Raw genomic sequence first — 27,313 nt, 5'->3', positions numbered from 1 at the left:
AATTGGTGTTGCTTGCATTTATTGTCTATTATCATCTGTGTAATAATGTCTGAAAAAAACAAGATAAAAAGGCCAAAGACAAACATAGCCAACTGCTAATTTACTCAAGATGTTATGTTATTTTCTTAAATTTACCCCTTAAGGGACAGTCAGATGTACTGCGGGTAATTTGACGTAACCTGAACAGAAATGCCTGTATTAATTCTCTAAAATTAATCAGTACTATCACATCATAAAACTATTCTCAGCAACAAGCTTAGAACTTGAGTAATGACGCTATAGACCTTCAAAAACAAACAAACAAACAAACAAACAAACAAATAAATAAATACATGGGATGGTGATCTGGTATTTGTCTTAGAAATTGAATCGTTTTCTTTCGTCTAAATATCTTTTTTATTTTTAGTTTTATTTATTTAAAAAAAAAAACATCTATGTTAATGAGCAATATTTAACCTTTAATCGTTTGTCAGTTTCATTTTCATTTAAAGGTCGTGGTGGTAGTAGTGGGCTACTTGTAGAAGTAGTAGTAGCTGTTGTTGTTTATTTGGTTTTACTTTGAAAAGCCAAACCGGATGTGTCTGCTCTGATCCCATTAACTTAATGTGCTAGCTCCCCGTGATTAGCCACGTCATGTAAAGTTAGCAGTGGAGCATTCTTGATAAAAAGGCAGCAAGGGGTAGTTTTTTGGGGGGATATTAATTTAATTTTAAAGAGGAGCTTGCGTTTTATGGTCATAACTCGGCAGTAATCGTATGGAAAGATGTCAGATATCGGGGACTGGTTCAGAAGCATCCCTTTCATCACCCGGTCCTGGTTTGCTGCCTCGATTGCTGTTCCCTTTATTGGAAAACTGGGATTGGTTGATTTCAGGAACCTTATGCTGTTTCCAGAGCTGGTCTTTAACAGATTTCATGTGAGTTTATCTTTTCTCCGTTCACCTGTGTATGTGTGCGTGTGTGAGAGTTGGTGATAAATGCTACGGTCGTTGTGTTTTGGAGGTGGACGGTTGGTTAGCAGTTGGCTAGCAATGCTAACTGAGCAGGCCGTGCTGTTGGACAGCCAATGAGAGGGCGAGACGTAGGAGTTTATGACTTCCGGATGCTGTCAAAATGCTACTTAATTTAGCAACACTGAAATAAGTTGTAAAATTTCTATAATATCAGAGCAAATTAGCAAAACTGGCAACGTAGCCGAAATGGTGCAATTTTGGTGTTTGGCAGAATGAACGCGGTTACTTTCAGTTGCTGTTGTTTTGCATATCATCAGGCGAAGAAAGTCAGCAAGCTTCACTGTCAGGTTCACAGTTCATACAAGGGCAGGAGGCACGCTGTAAATATTCGTCCTGAAAGACCTGCCGTAAGGCAAAACAGCCTCCATGACATGCTCACTTGCAGTTGTGGAAAAGTACTAACATAAATACAATTACTTAACTTACCTCAGAGGAACATTTTTAACGTTTTTACTTCAATTACCTGTGTATATTTATAGTTTCTGATTACTTTGAAGAATATGTGAAGAATTGTATTATGTGCGAAATGTGTATGTGTGTATATGTATTATCAGTTTATAGAATGTGAGGCATTACTGCAGTAAACTACCCACAAGTATATGGAGTAGGTAAAATTAGCTCCACCTGTAGTAAAATATGGGCACATGATAGCAGCATTAATGCTTTACTTTTGATACATTTTTAAATACATAACTATGTACTTTAACTATGGTAAGAACTGTGACTTTAACATGTATTGGACCACTTTCCTGTCAAGGCATTGCTGCTTTTACTAAGGCATTTGAATACTTCTTCCCCTACTGGCTATTTGAGCAATCATTAAACTCTCCAGTGTTACATGACTGAGCACTTTTTAACCTACCAGAGAGCAAGCTAGTATGACAGTTACAATAGGTTACTGATATATCAGAGAAACACAGACAGTGCTGCAACTGAACAGCTTATTATTGTATTACTCTGTTTACTTGGAGTTGTTTTGTCGCTTGGCAACTAAATAAAGAAATTGAATCTCAACCTCGAGACATACCTTAGGTTATAAATCTTGAGGGAAGATGTCAGTGAAAACCATTATTATTAAACGGCAGTTCAGTCAGTACAATATTATAAGCTCCTGAATATTTTAAGACCCTTTAAGTTGCCTCCACTGTACACTGATTACAGTACTACTGATTACAGTACTGCTGATTAAGTACTGCTATCTCTCTAGAAGTCCAGCTTTAAGAGCAACCATGGATCGGAGTTTATTCCAGATTTAAATACTGTAAAGCCTAATATCCATATCCATCTACAGAGGAAATATTGACAATAGCAATACATAATCAAGCAGCATATTTAATTATAACCTAGTCACAGTTATAATTTGTTCCACAGTATTATATGTTGTAATTACACCCTGTCAGTCTTCTCTTGATTACTAGTAATTTAACACAGGAAATACTCATCACCCCTCAAGTCACTTCTTAAACACTGTATTGATCTGATGTCTGTTACCTTCAAACAAAACCTTTGAATCTAACAGCGACTCTGCAGAGGAACACCAGCTGTCTGTTTCCAAGTTTTCTTAGTGCTTAGAAGTTTTCATTTACAATCCACATGAGACTTCATGTGTGTTACAAGCACAGTCTTTAAAGTCTGGATCTTTGCACAAACACGGCTATGTTTGTGTCTTACTTCATTTCTATCAGACTAATATCTCTTCTGTTTGTTTCAGCTCTGGAGACCAGTGACGGCCACTCTGTATTTCCCAATAACACCTAATACTGGGTTTCTGTACCTGGTTAACCTGTATTTCCTCTACCACTACTCCACTCGGCTCGAGACAGGTGAGACTGCTGGGCCTGGTGGCTCACACACACACACACACACACACACACACACACACACACACACACACACACTTTGGATGCTGTTTTTGTCGTTCTAATCTTTGTCTTGGTATTTAGGGGCGTTTGATGGCAGACCTGCAGACTATATTTTTATGCTCCTCTTCAACTGGATCTGCATTGTTGTATCCTTTGACCTGCACTACCGACACTTAAAAACCTCCCGTTTAAGTGATAAATTGCAATCTACCTCCAACAGCTGAGGTTACATCCCTGTTGGCCTGTTTTCCTCTCCACCATTGATCCTAGCTCTCTGCTGCTGTCTTTGCCACTCTGCACTTCTCTCTCGTCTGTATTTTCTGTACCCTTCTCCCTCTCTCTCTCTCTCTCTTTCTCTCTCTCTCTCTTTGCAGCACTGTGCCATGTCAGGGTGGCTCTGTGCCAGTGGCCCAGTGTCAGTCTACCCCTGCAGAGCAGAGAAACCTAATCTAGGTCACATGCAGCACAAGCAGTACAGCCCGGCCCACATCTCGACACTGCCGTTTCGTCAGGAGTTCAGCTCTGATTGTCAGCTTGTGTTGAGTTTTCATAGACATTTCTTTGGGCAAAATCCTGCTCTCCTTAAATCTAATCTCAGCCAAGTGTTCAGTATTCACCACAGGAAAATTATTGTAATGGGTGAAAAAAAAAGTCAGGTGCAGGAGGTTAGGCTTACGCAAGGGGAAAAGGGCTGAAGTGGCGGGTGACAGTCAGCCGGTGTGGGGATTTGACCAGGCGACCTTCCAGTCCCCAGCTGCTCTAATCTTAAGGCTCCAGCTGTGATTGTATTGAGCCACGATGTTGTTGTCCTTGACTCGGGCTATAGATAACCGGGCTGCTGATGAACATGCGGGTGAGAATCCTCCTCTCTCTCTGTATTTATATTGCAACATGAAATCATGACCCACCAGTATACTGTGTTTATCAAACATAAAGCAATTGTGTGCAACTGTCACTGGTAATCTTAGGAGTGTTTCATGAGGCAGAATGAGCACTTAAACCAGGCTTACTTAAAGAAAAAGATTGACATTTTGGGAAATGGTCTTCACCTCAGGCATAACCAGTGTTAAAGCAGCTAAAATAGTGTCTTCTGAAGTTTTTCACTGAAAGGTTCTTCTTACTATCGCACTGTGAAAATTTGTCAGATTGCAGTTCACATTCCAAGTTCCACATCCGACACAAGATACACTTATTGTGTACTTTAAATTCAAGCTCATATTTTTTCCAGTCTTAAGTATCTGCACAGTGTTCCAGTCAACATTTGTACTTTTTGAATGCACTGCAATTTAAGTAAGCTGATAAATATCTCTGACCCGTGGCTTATTCAGTACCATCTCCACAATCTTTTCATCCTCTAAATGTCACAAAATTAAATAAACAGACTATCCAAAATCTGCCATTTCAAAAAATAGCTAAATAAATCCCCTGCATAAGGTGTTATTCGATATGTCAAAGTTGTTTAAAGTCATCCTGCTTTTTAGATATTTTGTACAACTTCAACTTTGAGCACATATAATACTTAAAATGTTTGTTTTATTCGCACATTCAGGACAGGCAGCACTTAAACCAGGTGTGACTTCATCTGATCTGAGTCAGCTTCACGAAACCGCTCAATCCTGGTTCAGTCTGTTAGGCTCACTCAAGACAGGCTTTTCATAATAAGCCCCCCTTCATGAAACACCCCTCAGATGTTAAGTGATACTGCACTGCAGCTTATGTATCTCGTGAAGTCCTGTTTGGTTGGACTCATATGTTGTTGTTTATGTTTTTGTTATCAGCTGCTGATGATCCCTCTGATCATGTCAGTTCTCTATGTCTGGGCTCAGTTCAACAAAGACATGATTGTGTCCTTCTGGTTCGGAACACGATTCAAGGTGCCTCATGTTTTATCAACACAAATGATACAATTTTATCTATTAATTACTTCCGATCCGTGAAATTAATTTTAATAGTCACATTATTAATTCTGTTTCCTGATGTTCTGTCTTAGGCACATTATCTACCTTGGGTCATCCTGGTCTTTAACTTCATCATCGGAGGCTCGTAAGTAGTTTTAGTTAGTTGAATCAAAAAAGCGTTTAATAGTAATGTTTCACATACGCTGCACTGTAAATGAATAAGGAATGGTCTCCTTTTCTGTATTTCAAAGTAAGGGAAATCCTGATAAGCAGCCCATGTGTTACGTGAATGTGCAACCAGCACTGTAAAACATTTTACATTTTAAATAATCTACTTCTCTTTGCTGTTATTGTGCAGGTTTGTGAATGAACTGACAGGAAACCTGGTGGGTCACCTCTACTTCTTCCTCATGTTCAAATACCCCATGGACCTCGGAGGACGCTCCTTCCTCTCCACACCAGAGTTTTTGTAAGTTTTTTTGCAAAACATTCTAGTCAAAAATTTCACTGATCATGGAGGATGTTTTATAGCCAGCTTTAGAGCAAGACTGTCACTTTTGATTGAGCTACATGCCTGCTGCTTTAAAATGCATTGCGAAGGGGGCAACCACATAAGTTATCAGATTTTATCTTCAGCAAACCACTTGTTTGAAAGACAAAAACAAAAACGTGAACAATTCCTAAAACTGTTGTAAATATTCATGCAATCTGAAAGAGCTTTCTTTTGGTTCAGCTTGAACCGTCTGTACTTTGAGTTTCTCTTCCATACAAGTATTTTAGATATTTGAGTGGATCCTAATTAATCCCAAGAGAGGAGACTAGTTTAATCAGCCATGCACAGAGACACGTTACAAAAGACTTAAGTCAGACCGATCACAGCACACAGCAACTGAAACACACACTGCTCCAACAAAGTAATAGATGTGCCAAAATGTAAGAAAGAAAAACAGGACTACTTAGTTTTCTTCTCATTAAGTATAAATTGTTGCTTGATTGCCTTTTTGCAAAATAGTACCACAATCCTCAAATGTTCCAGTGTGATCTGTTTTAATGATCTGATTTTAACACCTCTCCTCTCATCCCTGTGAACATCTCTCTCCTCCTCTCTCCAGGTACCGGTTCTTCCCCAACAGGAGGGGAGGGGTGTCGGGTTTTGGAGTCCCTCCCAGCAGACCAGCTGCCCCAGTGCAAGGAGGAGGAGGAGGCGGCGTGAGAGGACGTCACAACTGGGGCCAAGGCTTCCGTCTGGGGGATGAATGAGTGGAGACAAGAGGAGAGAGAGACCCCCATCCTTTTCCTCCTTTTTGTTCCCCAAAACAAACAGCGTTGCAGTTGGTGTTTAAAGTGCTTGCTTTTTCTCATTCTTCCATTTGAGGGAAAACTTGACTTAATTTTTTTTTATGTTTAGTTATAAAGGATACAAGAGGATGAAATGTGAGGAAGCACGCATTTTAACAAAGACAGCAGCGCAGAGCAGGACTGGAACTATTCACACCAAGCTCTATTCTTACTACTACTGCAGATGTGTCCATGTGAAGCAGATAAAAGGAAGTATGAATAAATAGATATTTTTTATGTAATGATTCTTGATCTCCCCTACCCCTTTTCTTCTTACTTTCTGTCCTCCTCTCTTCACCCTCCCCTCCACCTTTTCTCCACACCCTGCCATCGGACTGTCAAAGACAAGAGATGCTGCAGCTGCACACCAGCACGCTGTTGATTTGGACTCTCGTGTCTCCCTCCCTCCCTCTCTCTCTGTGATGCCATATCAGATTACATTGTAATTACCAACGCACTGGGAGTGTGCTCTCAGCAGAACATGGGCAAAGCTATTTACAGAGCACTGTTTCCAGGTCGGATTTTACATGGGTGTAAAAATGTTTTTTAAGCCTCTGTAGCGCTGACCTGATCTTCCCCTTTCTTAAAATCTGATCTTAACCATATGAGTTGAAGATGGGATTTTGCTTTTTTTCTTTTTTGTAAATAATACAGTTGTTTATTGAAAGGATAAGTGAGTCTGAGAGTGTAATTATTTTACTATCCATGTTTCCTTAATGCAACACTTTGATTTTTTTTTCTCACGAGTCAGGAGAGCTCAGCCAGTTATGTACCAGTGTGGCTGAATCACTGTGACTTTATGTACAATATACAGTTAGGACTAACACTTTAATCTGCCAGTTATTTTCTGCCATGATCACTTGCTCTATAAATGTCAGAAAATGGTGAAAAATGCTTTGCTAGTTTGCTCTGGAAGCAGTCAAACACAAATATATTTCTTAGTGAAAAAGGAAAGCTGGAACTTCACAACACATTTGAAATTGTGCTTAAAAAAAGGACTTATTTGTTGTCAAACTAGGTGAATATATTTCTGTCATTTGACTAACTGATTTACTGACTAATTATGTCAGCTTTATATTTGATCTGTATGGCTTTATTCTCCAATTTATAGTCAGTGTGTAGTTTTTTTTTCAAATGAAATTATGCAAATGCACTTCGACTCTCAGTTTGGATAAATTTGTTGCATTGCATTTGGAAAAAGTGGCACATAAAGACAGAATTATGCCCTGAAGATCCATGTAAACACCTCTTCAAACCCACACATAAAAGGGTGTTATGGGTAAACATTGGTTGCAGAGCAGCTGATGCGCACACTATTGTGCGGACCAGCGTATTGAGCAAGTTGATTAAACTCCCTTGGAAGTCGAAATGGCAACAAAAACAAACATGACAAAGTGTATCAGAAACTGCCGCTCAAACTTGTCTAAGCGACCTCCGTTTGCTTACGTGCTGCCCGGAGGAGCGTATTTCAAACATACAGTGTTTTGTGTTAAACACACACATTTCTCCTGGTCAAAATCAAGTTTTGTGAGAAACTTTTGATTAACAATTTGTGAGATGAAATAAAAGGAGCTGCTTAAGCCTTTGAAAAGCATCACTTCAAAGACCTAAACCCAGATACAATGGTAGATGAAGTGTAGGTGACCCGACAAGCCAGTGTACAGTTTAGAGGAGGTGATATCTCTCATTGATTCGATGTTTAACTCTTCACTGGGCCTTGATTAGTCTCCCTGTACATGGTCAAGGTTTTTGATGCATGCGATTTACACTGGAATCCCACGACTTCTGTAGTTTTACAGTTGGTTGTGTATTTATTGAGTTACAGCAGACTTAAAGTAGAAAATGAAAAATGCAAGCGGTTTTCCATTCTAGGGAACCAAATGTACAGTATCCCAGATACTCGTCTGAACATGAAACTAAAGCAGCAGCAGCAACAGACATTCAGCCAGCAAACAGCCATACACCCGCTGTTCAAACCAGGGTTCAATGACAGTTCAACTCATTTTTTTTTTTTTTTTTCCTGCCCAATTATCGCAAGCAATTGCAATTTGACCCAGAAATCACAGATATCCCTTTAAATCATTTTTGAAAATGAGTTTTTAAAAATGAAAATTGTTGAAGCACATGCAAGAAGTTCATGACAGCTTTGGCTGTTGGGATATTTTCGATGCTTTTTTGCCATTTTTCAGCACAGATCTGATCATTTATCTCTGTAACTCATGAACCACCGTTTTCAGGTGTTCTGAACTGACTGTACAAAAATCAGATTAATGCAATCCAGCTTTGAACAGGAGGACCTTCCACAACGGCTTTGTTCACAGATCACAGGAGTTACTTTATCACGTGTGAAATACTTTCACCAAAATGTTCTTGGCAAGTTCATTCATGGGTATTTCAAGTTTTCCAAACAGAGAAGTGATAAAATCGTCACCAGTCTGTACTGTACCCAGTTCTGAGGCAAATGTCAGATAAGAGAGCAGGAAAGGCAGCATGGTGCGATCAAACAGACACTTCACTTTTTTCTCGGCGATTAATCGTTTCTATATCATACTATATGTGTTGAGTTTGCCCATAATACTGTCCCTTGTTCTGACTGCCACTCGAGCACTTTTCACCATCATCGGCGTATTCTATGAGTGCGAGTCGAGGTGACGCTGCAGGAGAAAAGGAAAAGTTACAGTTTCCTAACAGTTTGAGATGAAGTGGCCTAGTTTGTAAATACCTATCACTACCACAGGGATATAGTATGCAAGTGCCATCAAAGACTACTCATAATGAGTAGGTATGGTTTTCAAAAAAATAGGACTGATTATCAGCAAATAACAGACTATCATACACTTTGATCTTAAAACGACGACGACAAGAAAACATTCCAGGTTTCGGGGCATCAGTCATGACTTTTTTTAAAAAATGTAACAAAACTTGCCCTCCCAGTAAAACTGTACAAACTTTTTTTTTTTGTAATACAGAAAAATATTTACAAGGGTGCTTCTTTAAAAAAAAGTGTAGTAGTAGTAAGAACAATGCATCAAGTCCAGCTTTGGCACTCCTCTTAATGTCAGCGTGTGCACCACACATCAGTCAGTGTTTTAACAGTGGAACTACAAAGTCCCCGGCGCTTTGTGATGACATCACAGACAGACAGTTACATTACTCATTCCACATTCGGTCATCTTGAGTAAGTCGCATGATGGTCAGTGACTCGACAGTCTACGATTTACTCGACCTGGAACAGAATCAGAGACAGGAGCTGAAATAAAAACACGGGCTCACTATGCAAGTAAAAAAGTCACTGTTCTATATTTCATTGTTTTATTATCATGCGTTTTGTCTTTTGTGCATGTGTGTGTCCATATTTTTCCATCCATAGCTTATCTCACAAACTACTGGACCAGTCAGCTTAATAATTTGTGTGTACATTTATGACTATGTGCTCAAGGATCTCTTGCAGTTGCGATGATTCAAACCCCTTTTTTCGGACTGTTTTATACAGTCATTTACTGCTGACTCACTTTTTTTAATCGGGAAAAAGGGGCTGCTGGTTTTCTGGAAATCACCTTAAAACAAAAAGCCCTTCTCTTAGTTGCAGGCCATATTTTAGTCATCTTCATGGTTAAAAAACTGACATCCATAGAAGAGTTTTGTTTCATTCTAAACTGGAGCATCTGCAGATTAATTCCACAGCCGATATGTTATGATACACTGAAGTTTGTCAGGTTACTAAATGATTTAATAACCACATTTGTTATCTTTGCTGCCTTCTTGACTATAAGAGAGCCAGGAGGGATAATTCCACCAGGCGCTGCTCGCCACAGTGCGCTTTTGTTCCTTCCACCACCAGAAGTGTTTTACCTGCCTGATTTTATAGACTTTGAGATTTTGTTGATTCTGTCATTTTTCCTTGACATTTGTACTTCTACCATGAGCACAGTAAGTAAGGCAGTTATATGGTTTCTTTTTTTGTCTGTTTTGGCTAAGTTTATTCAAATATTACATTATAGACATAAAGGTAATTTAAGGCTATATACTGTGTTGATTGTTATTTCCTACTTTGTTTTGCTGTAGCCTGCACCGTTAATACTGTTAAAACTCCAGTTATGAATGGCATGGAGCAAGGATTTGTGGTTGTGTTTCAGTTATTAAAAATACATTTATTCTCATAATTACACTGAAACGCACTGCGGCACGTCTCCTGACAAAACAAGAGTTGTCTACAGGCCTTGAACAGCTCGGGCTGCCATGTCGCAGCTGAAATGCTGCTGGTCTACTGGATGCACTTTTCTAGTTAACACTGTTTACATATTATAATATTATAATCTGAGTGAACGCTTGCCATGCAAAAACTAAATTTTATTTGCTAGAAAGGTGCAAATTATTAGAAAAACAAGACATTTAACACCATATGCACACTTGGTTTTGCCTTTCTGTGACAATAACAATGAGTGTGTGTGTTTGTGCACATATGTGTGTGTGTCTACATCTTTGATGCTAATGATGGTGTGGGTCCAAATATCATCCTGCCATCCCAGCATGCCATCTATTTTGAAGGGCCAATCGGAGGTAATTACACTCTAGTAACTTCCTGGGTAGCTGCAGACTGCAGCTGTGGCATCTTAAAGGAACAGTTCACCCTTTATTTATCTATTTATTCAAGCCAAGTCACACAAAATAAACATCCATCTGGTAGAGACTTTAAAACTGCACTAATCAATATTTTTTTTTTATAGTAATGGGTCAAAACGCGGATGTGTGGTGTGAAAAGAGTTGCTGCAGTGTAATGTTAATGTCGGGCTTTTCTCAGTTTCTCAGCATTTTATATAATAGTTTCTTTTGGGAGGATATTTCACCAGTTCAGCCTACCATCAACCAGTGACCCTCCCAGGCTGCTCCAAGGTCAGAACCTCAGTGTCTGTTGCCAGCCTCTGTCTTTCCACTCCTGCTTCACTCTCCTCCCCCACCGCCACAGTCACCTTTACCCACCTGGCAAGGAAACAGACAAAGTTAAAACACAAACAGACTCCTTCTAGGAAGTAGAAACAAACATCAAAGAAAGATTTTTATGTGCACATTGAAAGGTTCTGTGAAAAATGCCATAAATCATGCACAGATATCTAGTTAATACAACAAACAACAAGTGCAAAGGATGAAGTTATTCAGCATCCACAACTTGCTTATACAGTGCTATATTTTTAGACCATTTTCACAAAAAAATCTTAAAATAACTCCTCAGATATCCCTTGAATAAATCACATTTTTTCTGTCTGTATAAGATCAAACACTAGAAAATAAATAAAGGATAAAAGATTCATTTCCCTCTCTCCACCCACCTCCCTTTGTCAGCAGTGCTGGAGCTGGTTTGGTCCGGTCTGGTCCGGCTCAGGTCCGTCACACTGTGGGCCAATCTGTCAGTCAACCACTGGACTTTATCTTGGTCGGACAGCTTGGAGTGCTCTGTAGCAGCTGCTGTGTTCTCGCCAGCGTCCTCCACTGCACCAACAGTTGTAGAATAAAAAGTGTGCACGAGAGCAGAGAAAACAAAGTCAAAAAAGGACCGAAAAACGTTTCGCTACATGATATTCAGAGAAAAATCTCTACTTCAACAAATTCCTTTTCCAAAATTCACCTTTCACAGCCTTAACTTCCAAGGAAACACTCTGGTCTTTCTCAGAGCTCTGGCCGTTCTGTTCCTGGCCAGCTTTCTGCTGTTCTACAAGGTTTTGGTTTTGGAAACTCTCCATCCAGTCCATAGTTTCCCCGTTTTTTAGTGCCGAGCGGTGGTCCTTGAACCAGCGGACAATGTCTGTGCGCCCGAGACTTGTTTGGACCTCCAGCTGGCTGTACTCCTCAGGAGATGGCCACTGAGTCCGACAAAACATCTGTCAAGACAGATTACAAAAATATTAAATCCTTCCAATGTTTCATCGCAAAAATAAAATGGTTTACTGAGCCGCCATCATAAAATGAAAACTCTAAATGTAATGATCAGGAAAAGTAAAAAATAGTTTGCGCCTTGCTTTTCTACTTAGAGCACAAGTCAGTGAAGCCTCCTGCCAGCTCACGGTTAAGAGATAAATTATTAGTTGATCACAAATATGAAATGTTATAGTAACATTTCTAAATTACTGTTTTAGCTCTACTAACAGCCTGGTTCTAGTCATGGCAAAGTCTGCAACATCGGAGGATGAGTAAAGGATCTACACACTTCCTCCACTACTGAACACACTAAAATGAACATGGCAAACATTATACCTGCCAAACATCAGCATGTTAGCTTTGTCATCAGTGTAGGTGTCAGACACTTGAATGTGATGCTTTTTGAGATATATCCAGATCATTTTTTAACCAAATTTAAGTCAGATTTTTAGAAAAGTTATCTTTTTCTTATTCCAGCATTATATGTCAGTAGTTTGTACATGTGTAGTGCTGTGCAGAGGTAGGCTTTATGCAGGAATATGATTACACTAAGCAAGCAAGTGCAAATATAAAGTTAAGTGACAATATTAGGTCAGAAATGTGGACTTTCAGACATAAGAGCTGGACTCATTTTGACAAAAAAGAAATTTAAAGATGAATAAATTAAAGTAGATCAAATCTTTGTTTTACACATTTAAATGTATTTGAATCTTAGATATTTTTTGTCGTTTTAAGGATCTGCGGACACCTTGTTCATTGTGAACATGTTAGCAAGCTGTTGTCAGCATTCAGCTCAAAGACTATGAACAGCCAAACAGAGCTTCCAGCATGCACGTCAATATATCTATTTGGACCTGTTAAATGTTAAATTTCTCATAAGAACTTAACACAGAACACAAATATTATCTTAGAACAAAGTCGCTTTTTTGAGCTTTCTCACTGTGAATAAGAGCACCAGTCACGGACAATGTCAAAGATTTGCACGCAAGAATAGTTTTGATGCAAGCGAGTCTTTCACATTTCAGTTTCATCTGTCACAGCATCCTACATAGAAACTTTTAATTGACAACGTGATAACAACAGTTACAAACAGTTACCTCTGTTACTTTTATTAGCTTTGCTGCAATGTCATTTCTTGCCAGATTCTCTTCAGAAGTAAAACACTCCATAGGGGCTCACGGGGGAGTAGTTGACTGTCATTTTTAACAATTCAGTTGAGAATCATGTTTGAAAACATACACATACCTTTATGTACTATGTGGGTTTTGGTGTGGACAGAAATATATTGGATGCTGTTGACAGGTGTATTATATAGCAGATAGACTCTTTTTAAATAAGCCAGCAGTAGTTGAAATAATTCATTAACTGTCAGCCTGTGTCTATGTTACAGAGCATAAAAAGAGCACTGTTGACGTTCAAGAGACATCTCATGGATATATGTTCCATTTATAGGTTTGTAATCCTATGGGATACCGCACTTTCCGAGACACAAATCTACTCAAGTGCCTTCTCTTCAGTGCCTCAGATCTGACCTTGTGGTCTTATCTCACTCCTAATATTCAGCTATCAGCAAATCTCATCATGTGTGTCAATCACACAGCTTTTCCTGAAGTACCAGAGCAGTACCTTTGCAAGATGAATCAATTTACACATCATCTCACTTCAGATTGTATTTAAAAAAAAATGTCATCTCATCAATTAATCCCTTTAAAGTAACAACTCATTAATGTCTTGTTATCATCTTCGTTGTAGTTTGCGTTACAGTTCTAACTTAATACATAATCGTCTAATCAGCGTTGACGAAGACATCTTCTCTCACCTCTCTGAGGAGGGTGAGGGAGCGGCTGGTGATGGGAGCTGGGCTCGTGGAGGCTGACAGGATGGGAGGATGGGGAGAAGAGGAGGAGGACGAAGTGAGGAGGGGAGGTGATGCAGAGGAGGAGAGGTTTGGTGGATGAGGGGAGGAGGCTGCGAGCACAGGTGGGGAGGATGAGGAAGAGGAGGAGGAGGAAGAGGACAGGATGGGTGGATGAGGAGAGGAGCGCAGAGGTTTCCCGCCCTGCTCTCGATGTGACGCCCCGTTCAGCAGCGCCCCCGGCCGCTCCGCTCTGTCCTCGGTGTTCTTTGAAGACATGCTGAGCAAAGCCTTCTCCATGTTGTCCCTCAGCGCCCTGCGCTCTGAAAACCAGCAGTCCACCTCAGTCTTGGACAGCCTGGTCTCCTGGGCCAGCTGGTCTGCAGGAGAACAGAGTTCACTGGATCAGATGAGCTGACTGTTTTTTTGGAAACCTGGGAATTCAGTCTTTCTCTAGGGGACTTAAAAATGGGCTCATTAAAACTTTTCTGCTATTCCTGTCTGCAGGAACCCACCAGAGACAGGCCTGCAGCTCCTCTGGGGTGAAAGAAAATTAAGTCACCTGCTGTGAACTAATATAATAGAAGACAACACGACTGGATTTCTTTAAGTAATTTTAACATCTAATGGTACAAAGTGAGGATATTGACAAGAACACAACCAACTGCTCATCTGACCGACTGATTCTCATTCTGATCCTGCTTCAGTCAGTAAGTTTAAAAAGTTCTGTAATTGTTTTTTTTCACAGGAACTTCATGATGTAAACTGATCCTAAAAATAGATGACTGGCAAGCCAGTTTTGTGCCTCATTAGCTACCGACCTGCAGGGCATCTGTTTCTGGGTTCTGTAGGCAAATATGTGTATAATGTGCTCACATCAAGCATTTCACTATGAAATAAGCAAACGTGTTTGAATCTACAAAAAAGCATTCAGTACATGATTGTGGTTTTGCCACATTAAGCAATTCTGTGATTGAAAAGCATAATGTTTTAGGTATAGAGGATTGTTCATTTCAAAAATGTAACTGCTCAACACAAGTCTTCCTCTTTACTGCACAGTCACTGAAGTCAAAAAATACTTTTGAGTAGAGGGGCTGTAAATGCTTTCCCCCTCGTCCATCTTTCTTGCATATGTTATATACTACGAGCCAAAATAAGAATGAGCCAACGTCAAATTATAAATCTTTCCATCCCGAGACTTAAGTTACGCAAAGTAAAGGTTAAGTTCGGTATTTTCCGACCTGGACCTTATTTTCCCATGGTTTTATGTCCGAGTAAGTAATGGCAACAACACATTTTGTAAGTGGTCGAGCATTGAGTGAGAGAGCTGCAGCAGTGAAACAGGTTGCAATGTAACCACTTGGGGCATGGCGGCACTGTCAATTTACATCCACTAAAAATGCTTGTTTTTGTCACTGGCAGGTTAAGAGTGTTTGAAAACTTGTGTAAAGGATCCCTGGAGAGAGAGACCTTTGTGTTTAACCAGACACAGCCCCCAAACCACTATTGCTAAAGCTACCAGAATCCTTTTAAATAAACAGTCATTTTAATCATCATAAAAAACACATTTCACTTAAAGTTGGTAGAAACAAAAATAACCTCACAAAACATGTCCAGTCATCTTTCCACTGTTCGAACAATCGGTTTGGTTGAAATATACCGTTAATTCACCTCATTTGATGTGAAAACATGCTAAAATTATTGTTTATTTAAACAGAGTCTGGTGGGTTTGGCAATGATGATTTTGGGGCTTTGTGGTTCAACAAAAAAGATCCTTTTTATTTAAAAAATTTTTTAAAGATCAACCTCTGTGGGGATCCTTTTTACAATGTTGTCAGACACTTACGAAAACAATCTGTGTGTATCAGTGGCAGACTGAGTGGACGGAAGTTGACAGTGTGAACCTACTCTGAGTGTTGACGCTGCAGCCTGTTGTGCTGCTGCAGTCTTCTTGCTCAAAGACTGGACCAGTTTCAAAAATTGTTGTTGTCCCCACACAAAAACATGGGAAAATAATTTCCAGGTTGGAAAATACCAAACTTACCCTAAAGTTCATTTGCTTGTGAGAGGGTTGGTATAAGGCTTTACCGAGCGCTGCCTCTGTCGGAGTGCCGCTTCTCTGAAAACTCTCCTCCAGCGCCTTCAGCTGTTCTGATGACTTCCCCTTCACCCTCTCCAGCAGAGGAAACTGGCTGGGGACCGCTTTCTTTACAGGACCGTCTTTGGGTGCTGGTGTCACCTCTGCTTTTACCAGCACTGGAGGCGGAGGAACGCCTTCAACAGAGACAAAAAGAGAGACTTAAGGACCAAAATATGCTAGTGATTTTTCAAGACAGTAATTGATATTACTAAATGACACTGCACAAACAGTGCTTAAATAATCATTATCAGCTGATTACTGAAGACGATTAAGCACAGTTTGTTTTCTCTGTATATATTTGTTTTTAAAAGCTTAGCAATTAAAATCCACCTCTGAGAACGAGAAAATGAGCTTGTTTAAAACCCGTAGAGAGATGTGTGAATAATCACAGTCGGGGTGTTTTATCGTTTTGGATGTGTGGCTCTGATAACACCACATACCTTTGAGATTAAGGAGCCTCTGTTCACTGAACCATTTCTTTATCTCTCCTCTGGACAGCCCGGTGGTCTCTATCAGCCTGTAGATCTATCACATGACAAAATCCAACAGAAGATGAAACAGCAGGTGTGTTTATCAGAGACAGTGGTGTTTTTAGAAACTAAAAGCAGCTACAATGCCAAAAATCCTTCACATTTATTTTGACCTCCTATGGCATGACACAAGAAATGTCATTTCACTCACTTATTCTTACCTCATCTTCCTCGGGGAAAGGACACTGTGTGTAGCTGGACCTCAGCACTGACAGCTGCTCGGCTGTTTTGTTCGGGTCGACTGTGAAATTCAGCACTTTGGATGATGCCAGCTTGGATGTGGCCATGGGCGCCGAGATGGTTTGAATGATGGAGGGTCGTTTGCTCTCCGTGGCGATCACAGGGGACGCCAGGGGTCGTTTAAGCGACTGTGCCACCTGCAGTAAACACGGTGGAAACTTTGACTACTTTAAATCAAGTGTCTGTTGAGTTAAATCAAGCATGCCACATGTACATCCATATTTTTCTTTAACATATTGCCACAGCTGTAATAATCTTTTAATATGCTTGTGTTCTTATGTCTGAGCAACAGAACGTTTCTGCCCGTTATACCTGGTTAGCCACAGTGAGCGCCAGCGGTGCACAAGTGACTGTGGAGCCGTTGGCTACAGGAGTCAGCACCAGGCTGGTCTGTCCCAGGAGCTGACAGGGGAGGGGCTGCAGGACAGAGGCTGCCGGCTGCATGGCTTTGGAGGCTGCAGACGAGTTGGTGGACGACTGGGAGTTCAGCTGAGGAGCTACGACAGTGAAGGTCTGAGACATAGAGGAGATTGTGCCGTTGAACATTTTCTTCCTGGCTTCTTCCACCTGTCAGAGAAGGAAAATATTTGTTAGACTTAAACCTTGGATCTAATCTCTAATCTCCAAGATATAGATAATATTATACTACTATCATTTAGTAGTATACTAGAGTATACTATGCAGGATTGTCAGTTACAGTTTGTAAACACGCTTGCCAGCGAAAGTGAGTGCAAAGCAACCCCAGATTCACCCTCATATTGCTATCTGCCTCGGTATATTTGCGTTTTTTTACATTGCTATGTCTCTTGGATCTCACTTGCAGGAGATATACGCCTATGAACGACCCAAACACAGGGAGAAGAAATATAAAATACAGACAGAAGGCAGAGTCTCTGCAGAAAAACTCGCCCTCACACAGTTTTAGTAGGTCATAATTGATGACTGAGAGGGATTACTTCTGTATGAGTCTATACATTGTTTATTTAGAAAAACCCAGCATAACATACTTTCAATATCTGCAGTAATAAGAGTACCAAAATTATTAATGTATCAGCTCCTCAACATTGAATAATTTTTTGAAAATCTTATTGTATTTATTACCAAATATGAAAATAACACTGTAACCTGACAGGTCTGTTAAATTTTGGTTGTTTGTTAATGTTAAAGAAATTGAAACATGAAAATGACTGAATTTTAAAACTGATCAATCATCAAACAAAAGCCCACAACCCGATGAGAGGTTATTACCATGGATAGTCAGTGCACCTGTGCTGTTAGCTACAACTTACTATACAGTGATGCAACACGGGACACTCCAGAGCAAATTTAATTTAATTTAATGGTAATTATGCTTGGTGCTTGGAATCTGAATTCAAAATGATTAAGAGCATTTCAAACATAAGGCCCTGGAAAATTTTCGTTTTGGGCAGATCTGACGATACCTTATTTGAGCTTTAGAGTTTTTTAAGAAGACCTGGAACAAAATTCACCAAACCTCACCTGAGCACAGAGAACTGAAAGAGTGCCTCAAATACTGTCATTACTGTAAACCCCTACCTCCTCAGGTGACCAGCTGATGCCCTGTTTGAGCCTCTGTGTGGTGAACCAGACTTTGATTTGCTCCTCCGGATGTTTGGAGGCCGCGGTGAGCCAGGAGAGCTCAGCCTGTGTTGGGTAGGGGAACTTGTTGAAGGAAGAGATGAGGGTCAGGTTGTCGTCCAGCGAGGGATTGTATTTGGTTGTGTTGAGGGGCACTGCGATCTTCGGCACCTGTAATAATACAGTAAGCAATGACTGAACAACTGAATGGCCTTTTTTTCCTTCCAAAAAGAATAATGTCCACGAGTGCTATTTTCAGTTCTTGTCTTCATAAACAAGAACAGACAATTTATGATGGTACATATTAAAAACAGAAAACCACTCGGTAAAATTTAATTATAGGGGTCTGTAATTTCCTAATAATCAAAGTCACAGGAAAAACCTGAAAAGAACTCTACTTTGGTACAAATTATATGGAAAATTAGAATTTCCCTGAAAAAAAAAACTTTACTTTATTTTTATTGTTAACTTTATTCTCCATATATGTTAAGTCATATGCTCTTCTTGTAGACAAATTTTACATTTGTGAATTGTCAGCGAACCTACTGTGTGCACTGATAACAGACTCTCAGTTACATTAGTAATCAGCTGGAATTAATTAACTGAATTGCACAAACTGAACACCGTCTCGTTTCCTTATAATTAGCACTAAATTATATTGTTCTTCCCAGGAAATTACAGAGCCGTAAAATGAAGACATTACAAGGACATAAAACCAAAATGTTAATTTGACAAACTTTTCCACTTATAAAAGTGGAAAAACTTTAAATGCAGTGTGAAAATTATAAAAAATTCTTTGAAATTTGGCTTTTGTTTGGGTTTTTAACCCATTTAAAGCTCATTAATTACCAAATCACATCTTAAGCTCAGCACCTGCTAACAGTGGCTTTACTTTATGTACAGACACAAGAGAGTTATTGACTTTCTCATCTAACTCTTAGCAAGAACGTAAATAAGTGTGTTTCTCAAATTGTCAAACATTTTCTTAAACTGCACGGGACTCGTACAAAAGAGAAAATGAGTATCGTTCCTCCACTGGGTGTCCTACCTGAGTATAGTTTAGAGGCCGCTGTAGGGAAGGCATTATGTGAGAAAGGCCCTCTGCTTTGAGTAGAGTCGACTCAGGGATGATGACCGTCCCGTTCACATTGACCGCTGTGATTGGTTTCTTCAGATCGGGGGTCAGTTTACCCAAATCTGTCCGTTTATTATCTGACATTATTTTTGGTTTACCAATCTTGACTGTGGAGGGTTTGCTTTGCGGCAGAGTGCCCAGTTCGTCCCCTTTGCCAGAAGCGGCACTGGAAGTGTTGTAAATGACTGCATTGTTACTGCAACCCTCTATTGTTTGTTCCAAGATTGTCTGATTGTTCATTTTGATGCGTTTGAATTTAAAGTTGCTCTCTCCTGGGTGACACCTCTCATTGTGTTCCGTCAGAGTGTCAAACTTCTTTGTGTTGAAGTTGCAGACGGCACACAAGTAAAGGGGGTTGAGGATGACGTTGGGGTGGTTGGCGTCAACATGTTCTTTGAATGTGTTGAGGTTCTGTGTGGAGAAGGGGCAGTATTTACACTCGTAGCCCCCCTGCTGCCTACGCTGAGGCTTGGAAAGGTCCGGTGGGTCGGTTGCTGGTTTGTCTGGAGCTGTGGGAGGGTCCGACACTTTGCCCATTAGGTCTAATTCCACAGAGGGCTCTGCCTCTGTTGACAGGTCTGTTCCCTCCTCTGTATAGTTTTCTGTTGTTGTCTGAAAAAAGGCAGTGGTCAGATAAAAAGGACACTTTACTAGAAATGTCATTTTCATATATTCCCAGTATACATCAAACACACATAAATACAGGGTTCACATGGGCAAAATGTCAAATCTTTTTCATGACTTTAATAATATTTTTCATTTGCCCCACTTACCCTGTGTTTTTCAGACTTATTGGTTTCAAACTCTATTCAAGCAAAATTGCATCTAGCAGGCATACATAAAGGGAGAGACGGAACGTGACGGGAAAAAAAAGGAACAAGCAAACGTGATGGTTAAAATGTTGTCGTGCATAATAGAGCTACGCTATATCGTTAGATTAAGAACATAAATTTGATTTTATGTTACATTACATGGACGGTTACCCAAAGAAAATTCCATGATTTTTAAAAAACTTTTAATCATTTTCACTAATTCCAGGAGTATTCCAGGCCTGGAAAATGTGGTTGTGAAATTCCATGACCTTTCCGGGTTTTCCATGACTGTGGAAACACTGTAAATATATCAGCTGTGTTTGTGTCATCTCATAGATTTATGAATTGAATCCCTTTGAAATCCATGGAGATAAAAAGAAAATGGGAAAATGTGTCCTAGGGAAGAAAAAGATTAGGATGAATTACAAGGAAGCATGAAACCCTGTTTTTTAACTCCCTCCTATTAAAGAGAAGCCACATGCTTTCAACAGACATACTGTAGTGTACCTCCATATCATGTGATTCCTCCTCATCATCATCCAGCTCCACCATGGTCTGCTCTGGTCGGATCATTAAGGGAGTGGAGGCCTTTCGTCGACTGGACATGATGACGGCTCCTGGGTTTGTCTGGGTGGACAGCTGCCCTCACTTGGTGCCTGAGCTGAGCCAGTGATGATACAAAGGAGGCTAAGGTGCCCAGGATGCAGGACGAATGTCACAGAGTGGTGGGTGGATAAACCGTCTCAGGCACTGAAGAATAGCCAGGAGGCCTGGCTTGTACTGGGTCTCAGACACAGGCCCGGACTCTCTTTTAGAAAAGGTAGTGGGCACAGGACAGATTCTGGGAGGGAGTGAGCAGCCAGGGAGTCTGAAGAACAGTGGTCCCCTGGGGGAAGATTAGTGGCTGGAGCGAGAGGAGGGCAGGGGAAGGTGAAGATCTGGTAGAGACGGGACTGTTGTGGTGGAGTGTAGGCCGGGCTCGCTGACAGTGTCAGCTCCAGTGCTGGCCGACCTCCTGGAACTGCATGACAGGATGCTACCTTGATGGGAGCAAGAGAGAGAAGAGAAAGAAAAACTGATCATCACCATAAGACATACTTTTTCAACTTGGCCTTCTTTTGTTTAAAAAGCCTCAGCTTAAGCCCCTTTAATTTAATTTATAAGTGAAACTAGTGAGGTGTGACATAACTTGTCTAACCTCACAGGGTCACTCAATATAACTCACAGAATAAAGATGGAGAAAATGTAAGTTTCTTTATGTTGAGAAATTGTTTGTAAAAATGTTTGAGATGACTAAGATGTTCGATTATTGATAGTGGAGGGTAAACAACAATGAAACCAGGTTAACTCTTAACAATCTTTTCAAGTGCCTTTGAATCAGGTGACATACAGGTTGGTTTGAGCGTGTCGAGAAAGGCAACATACTGTGTCATTTAAGCTTAGCGGTGTCCTGCGTGATCTGCAGAGTGCCACCCCCCAAAAGAGTCAACAACAGTCAGCTGACAATGGCTATAACGAAAAAAGGTCAAAGGAAGCTAACAAACAAACAAATGGTCTACAGTTCGTTGACTGCTACAGCAGCACAACACTGGTGCTGCAAGGAAAAGAAAACACTCTTAACAAGAAAATAATTGCAGTGGGCTACGGAGCAATCACTGGACGCTGGAGGTCTGAAAAAGCACGACCACGCTAATTTGTTGTTTCATGCTGATGGAGGGAAGGAACGGTGTGTGGAGAAATCCTGAGTACATACAGCTCCACAGATTTATGAATATGGAGTCAAAAAAGGCAACAATGTAATGACCACAAATGTTTTTACCTCTAAGTATGACATGATTTCAAATGAATTATAAAACCTTGAGGAGGAAGCGGCAGACACGTTAGGGAAGACACAATACACAAGTTACTGCTTATGTAATGTAGAGCTGAAACAAATAGCTGATTAAAAGAAAATCAGTTGGCAACAACTTTAATAATTGCTTGAGTCATTTATTAAGCAAAAATGCCAAGAATTTCCTGCTTCCCACTTCTCAAATGTGAATATTTGCATGTTTCTTGGTGTTCTGAAACAGTACATTGAGTTTCTCTGGGTTTTGGACTGCCGGACAAACACAGCAAACAATGTGAAAATATCAGCTTGAGTTCTGGCAACTTCAAATGGGCATTTTGTATACCTAGACCTGTATACCCAGAATTCCTGTTTTTCTTTTCCTTTCACAGTGGCTGCTCTTCACAGTATGTTAAATCTTAGCTGAAACAACACTGAAATTATGTTTGGGTTGAAATGACACGAAATTGAGATTTATGTGAGACTTTTGTCTGTGGATAATATAAGTCAAACTATTTGTTGTAGGTCTCTGCCCTGGGACATTTTTGGGATTGTGATCCTAGCTCCTGGGGTCTCCAGACTAGTGATCTGTGACCTTGACCTTCCCCCACTGAAATTGCATCAGTAAATTTGTGAATCAAAGTGGATGTTTGTGACAACTTTGAGGAAATTCCCCAAAGGTCTTGTTGTTAAACACATACATGAGATTGAGAGGGAAGCAAGCTTAGAGTCACCTCGATCTTTTGACCATCAAAATCGAATCAGTTCCTCCTTAAATCCAAGTGGACGTTCATGCAAAATTGAGATTAAAAAAAATCCCTGAAGGTGTTCTTGAGATATTGTGCTCATAAGAATGAGACAGACAAGGCAGACGGTGACCTTTGACCACCAAAATCTAATCAGTGAGATTTTGACTCCAAGTGGACATTTGTGGTACATTTAAAGACATTCCACCGAGGCAGTCTTGAGATATCGCATGCACGAATTTGAGACGAAGGGATGCCAAAAACATCATCATATTAATCAATTATTAAAGCCCTAGTTTCCTGTCTCTTGTATATTCTATGTTGCATAATTTCTGCTACATTTATCTTTCCTGAAAAACTGCCAACACTGGGAAAATGTTTGGCGTGCCACCTTGAGTATGTACATTAATGTCTGTTTTTTCCACCTCATGAAGTGTTTGCAAAACAGCTATGCATATATTTAGGATAAATCCGGGTTAATTTTTGCTGATCAGTAAGTTGCTGTAATAAACATTGGCACAGTTTTTCCAATACATTAAAAGCAAGCAGCTGCACTATCAGGACAACAACATGAGCAACAATCTCTTATATCACATGAACTTTGGCCGCTGCCAACACACAGCTGCTGTAAATACAGTTTGGCTGTGACCAGAGGAGTGCACGCAGCAGCTGTATTCTGCAGCTACACCCCGACTGAAAATGAAAACAACACAGCTTCATGGACCAGTTCGGACAAGTTTCCCAAAACAAAAGCATTTTCTAGCGTCTATTTATGTCGAGTGAAAACATCCATCATCACACTTTGATAGCAGTGGTTTGATAGCGTAGCTGCTGGTATGCAAATATATGCAGCTGACAGGTCTGCAGCTGTCAGCGAGACAAGTTGTCCTGAGAAATATTGACTAATCATAAATCAGATTGTACTGCAGAGTGTGAACACGGTGAGAAAGCAGAGACAGAGCAGCTTCAGAGTTCAGATACATATCTTACAAAGCAAGAGCGCAGCTTTTATTTGGGTTCTGTTGAGATGACACCTCTGTGAAGAAAAAGCAGTTAAGAGAAGCGGATAAAGATTGAGCGCAGGAAAACTTTCCTAGGGTAATATTGTAATGAGAGGAGGGAGGGAGCTTATCTGGCTGAAAAAAGTCTATTGATATTCTGGAGGCCTCATGCAGAAGCTTCATATTCACATGAGTAAAAATCAAATGAGTCGATGCAGCAGTGGTGCTCCTCGATCAAAATGTAATGAGGTTCCACAAAACCAAGTCAGCACAGACGAAGAGGGAAAGCCCCCGCCAAATTAAAATCTCCTGTATACAACACAAGTTAAATATGTGATGCTTGTGAGTAAATATTGACAGAAGAAATAGATCTAACCCCACCTCTCACATTTAACAGTTATGCTGCAAAAGGGTGGGGCAATATGCAAAAAGTAAGACTTCAGGGTCTTCTGTCAGCTCAGCAGGTTGCGACTGTACTTTGTAGTCACGCTGAAGTATCACATGCCTTATTTGGGCCACTCTGCCAGCAACGCATTAATGTACCCTTGAAGGCTCGAAGGCCGCCGTTCTCTACTCATTGTCCCGAGATATCTCAACTCCTCATACAACCCACTGAGGCATCATTAGAATGCAGACTCATTGCCATGGTGTCGCTATAGCAACCGTGGACGTAGAGCTGTAGTTAAGTAGCTGCTCCATCCGTGTCACTGACAGACACTGTATATACGGGGTTGACCAGAACACCTGTGTTTGGTGTTTCTTAGAGACAGAGAAAAAAAATCCTCAGGAAAACAGAAATGTTCCAGAAATAGCTGACAGGCCGTGTGCACTGAAAGCCCGGAAAATCCCATTCCTGCAGGAAGCAGAGCGCTGTGGTGCATTTGTGAGGTTTCTTTATCTTTATTCTCTGAAAGTCGATGGGGAAGGTCAAGGAACAGTCAGAAAGAGGGAAAAAAGTATTTTTTCGAAGAATTATCACAGCTAATCATAAACAGAGCAAAGAAACTTTTTTCTCGGGCAGCAGAAGAGGTTACAGGCTCTCTGTTTCCACAATCATCCAAAGGGGTCGCCACATTAAGTGCCATCTCAAACCAACTGGTGAGGAGTGCAAGTGGGTTATAAAACCCTCCAATAGCACCAATTGCTGACTTACTGTCCACGAACAACACCATATTGTGTTCGTCATGGAGGACGTTTTATACAAATTAAGTTCTGAGTGACTATAATAACAAATGTAAACTGCTCAAACTAAGACGCACATTTTATATTGTCATACAGATGTTAACATCTTATATGCTACATTGTATTTAGGATCAAATCTGCCTTCTTTGGTCTCTTCTGTAGTTTATTTGATCGTGAAGTGTTAAAACCTCCTACAGAATGTGCGATTTTAGCAATCTTATGAGTTTTATGCAGTTACAACGTGTGACAGGGATCTAATAAACTTGGATACGACATCAAGTTTGATGTATGCAGACCATATAATGACAATGCCTTCTGAATGGCGGGCTACGATGTATGTCCGTTAACGTCAACAGAGAAGCACGCGTCATCCATCCACGCGGCTGTGGTGGTAAGAGAAAAATGAAAATAAACATGAATAGAGCCCTCGCTATAGTGGCATTTATGTGTGTCGAAAAAAGCCTGAAGAAGAAGAGGAGGAGGAGGAGAATGAGCACGCAACTGTGGCTGGGGAAAAGAGGCCAACTTGGCATGCTAACTTGTTAACAGGAGCTCTAACTATTTATTAGCATCTACTAACATTTAGCATTTATCGGTGGCACGCTGTTCAGTGCATAATTTCATGCTGCTTTTCTACTGGTTGGTTAGTAGTCACACAGTGAGATGGTCATCCCACATTTTTGACACTGTCAGAGTTTTATCCCCCGCTGTCTCTGATCTCAAGAACATGACAACAGCCATCCTTGAACCTCTTTCATTGTGCGATGTAGGACCACTGCTTTAGAGCCCCAAAGATATCGCCACGTTTCTTTCACATTGGTTATCTTTCGTCTGGGACAGCCGAAAATCACAGTGTATACCGGGCCAAGTAACCGATGCAAAAACTGAGCAACTCATTAACATCAGGGTGAAAAACGAGATGTTTACAAAGGAAAAAGAAAAAAAAATGCCACCAATGGACAAAGTTTTATTTCCATTTATGCATTATTCATTCAGTTTGAATAGCAAAAGGTTAATATATGTTTCCCAAAAGATTCCCAGTAAACAGCAGCACAGCCTTCATACAAAATAAAGACACAAATACAGATATGAGGAACCTAAAATGGGAGTAGGTTTTATTATTTCTGCACGGTTACATAATATTACGACAGCTCCTTTTCTGCTACAGAGAGCGATGTTCGTCTCAAAGCTTGCTGCTGTATTTATACACCCTGATGAAGGGTGCTTCATTTGGCTGTGAAGGTGACTACAAACGGAGTTACACTCTGAGACGGAGTGGGAGTGGGTCGGGTCCAGTTTAAGAAAGACAAATGGTGTAAATGCTGCAGGGCTCATTCTTAGACTCACTGTCACTCTGTCCCTCAAAGTCTGCCCAGCAATGAAGCCAACATCTGGTGAGAAGGAGCTGGATATGCATCTGTCAGCTGCATCTGAAGTGTCACTTTATACGACCTGCTGAACTTGTGCTGTCTTGCTGCTGACCAAGCCGCAACACTTTCTGTGTGTGCTGATGGCCGACAGCGAGTGGCTGGACGAGGATCTGACTGCGAGCAGAGCGGAAGAGAGAAAGCTGGTAGCTGATGGACTGCTTTACCTCCTACTGGTGTGTTGAACCCACACAAACAGAGGGAGAGAGGATGAGCAGCTCCATTTACGCAACATCTACATTAGTAAGCAGGAAACAACTGCTCTATAGCTCCACAATGTCACTGTTTTTAACCCATAAAAGCTGCCTCAAAAATGTGACTGGATGACATCAGACACTGGTTTGCATATCAAATAAGTGCCTATTGAGTCATGTATAGAAATACATAACATGACAGATTTTGAGCAGAGCTGACTCAGAAAAGGGAACTTTATCTTGAACAATATACACAGAAGCAGCTCTACCGTTTGAGATGTTTTTGTAGAATAATCTTGTGTGAGCTGACTGTCTCAAACAGCTAGGTAAACCTGTGCAAAGAGTGCTGAACACTGACGAGACACCGGCACCAAAATCCTCTTCCTTGTTTTGCTCTATCAGGAGAATGGCTGCCTTCACAGGCTACTTGAGAGCCCTGAATGCTATCATGGAAAAGATAATTAGTACAGTGTGTGATTAGTGCGCATGGCAATATAGAACTCTGTTCAACAGTCATTAACTTTATCAATATAACTTGTATAATAACTCAACAATAACTTTACTAATAGGCTCCAGTCTCATGAATAGAAAATAATCATTT

At 40.5% G+C, this 27,313-nt stretch overlaps 2 protein-coding genes across 3 annotated transcripts in view; one reads left to right on the top strand and one right to left on the bottom strand.

The window, feature by feature from the left end:
• The first annotated feature begins 595 nt into the window (after window positions 1-595).
• Window positions 596-6,783, top strand: derl1 (derlin 1). Its single transcript, XM_042490666.2, has 8 exons — window positions 596-916; window positions 2,724-2,835; window positions 2,956-3,020; window positions 3,701-3,727; window positions 4,653-4,748; window positions 4,865-4,917; window positions 5,131-5,241; window positions 5,885-6,783. Exons 1-8 carry the CDS (start codon window positions 764-766, stop codon window positions 6,030-6,032), a joined length of 765 nt encoding a protein of 254 aa, XP_042346600.1. The 5' UTR covers window positions 596-763; the 3' UTR covers window positions 6,033-6,783.
• Window positions 6,784-7,901: 1,118 nt separating this feature from the next.
• Window positions 7,902-27,313, bottom strand: part of zhx2a (zinc fingers and homeoboxes 2a) — a 32,848-nt gene continuing 13,436 nt past the window's right edge. The window contains exons 2-13 of one of the 2 annotated variants that reach the window (XM_042489917.2): window positions 20,842-21,374; window positions 19,436-20,134; window positions 18,346-18,558; window positions 17,101-17,355; window positions 16,710-16,925; window positions 16,459-16,543; window positions 15,967-16,152; window positions 13,843-14,258; window positions 11,734-11,986; window positions 11,438-11,597; window positions 10,971-11,090; window positions 7,902-9,336 (exon numbers count right to left, since the gene is read on the bottom strand). In XM_042489917.2, coding sequence (XP_042345851.1) covers window positions 10,973-11,090; window positions 11,438-11,597; window positions 11,734-11,986; window positions 13,843-14,258; window positions 15,967-16,152; window positions 16,459-16,543; window positions 16,710-16,925; window positions 17,101-17,355; window positions 18,346-18,558; window positions 19,436-20,134; window positions 20,842-20,940 — 2,700 coding nt within the window. In that variant the 5' untranslated portion in view covers window positions 20,941-21,374 and the 3' untranslated portion in view covers window positions 7,902-9,336; window positions 10,971-10,972. The remainder of the gene's footprint in view (window positions 9,337-10,970; window positions 11,091-11,437; window positions 11,598-11,733; window positions 11,987-13,842; window positions 14,259-15,966; window positions 16,153-16,458; window positions 16,544-16,709; window positions 16,926-17,100; window positions 17,356-18,345; window positions 18,559-19,435; window positions 20,135-20,841; window positions 21,375-27,313) is intronic. The other variant, XM_042489918.2, reaches the window with a different exon arrangement.

The sequence above is a fragment of the Plectropomus leopardus genome, chromosome 11 (assembly GCF_026936395.1).
Source record: "Plectropomus leopardus strain MGB_pleo_1.0 chromosome 11, ASM2693639v1, whole genome shotgun sequence".
NCBI classification, from domain to species: Eukaryota; Metazoa; Chordata; class Actinopteri; order Perciformes; family Serranidae; genus Plectropomus; species Plectropomus leopardus.
Note: the sequence above shows the minus strand (reverse complement) of the source record. Positions and strands in the feature narration are given on the sequence as shown.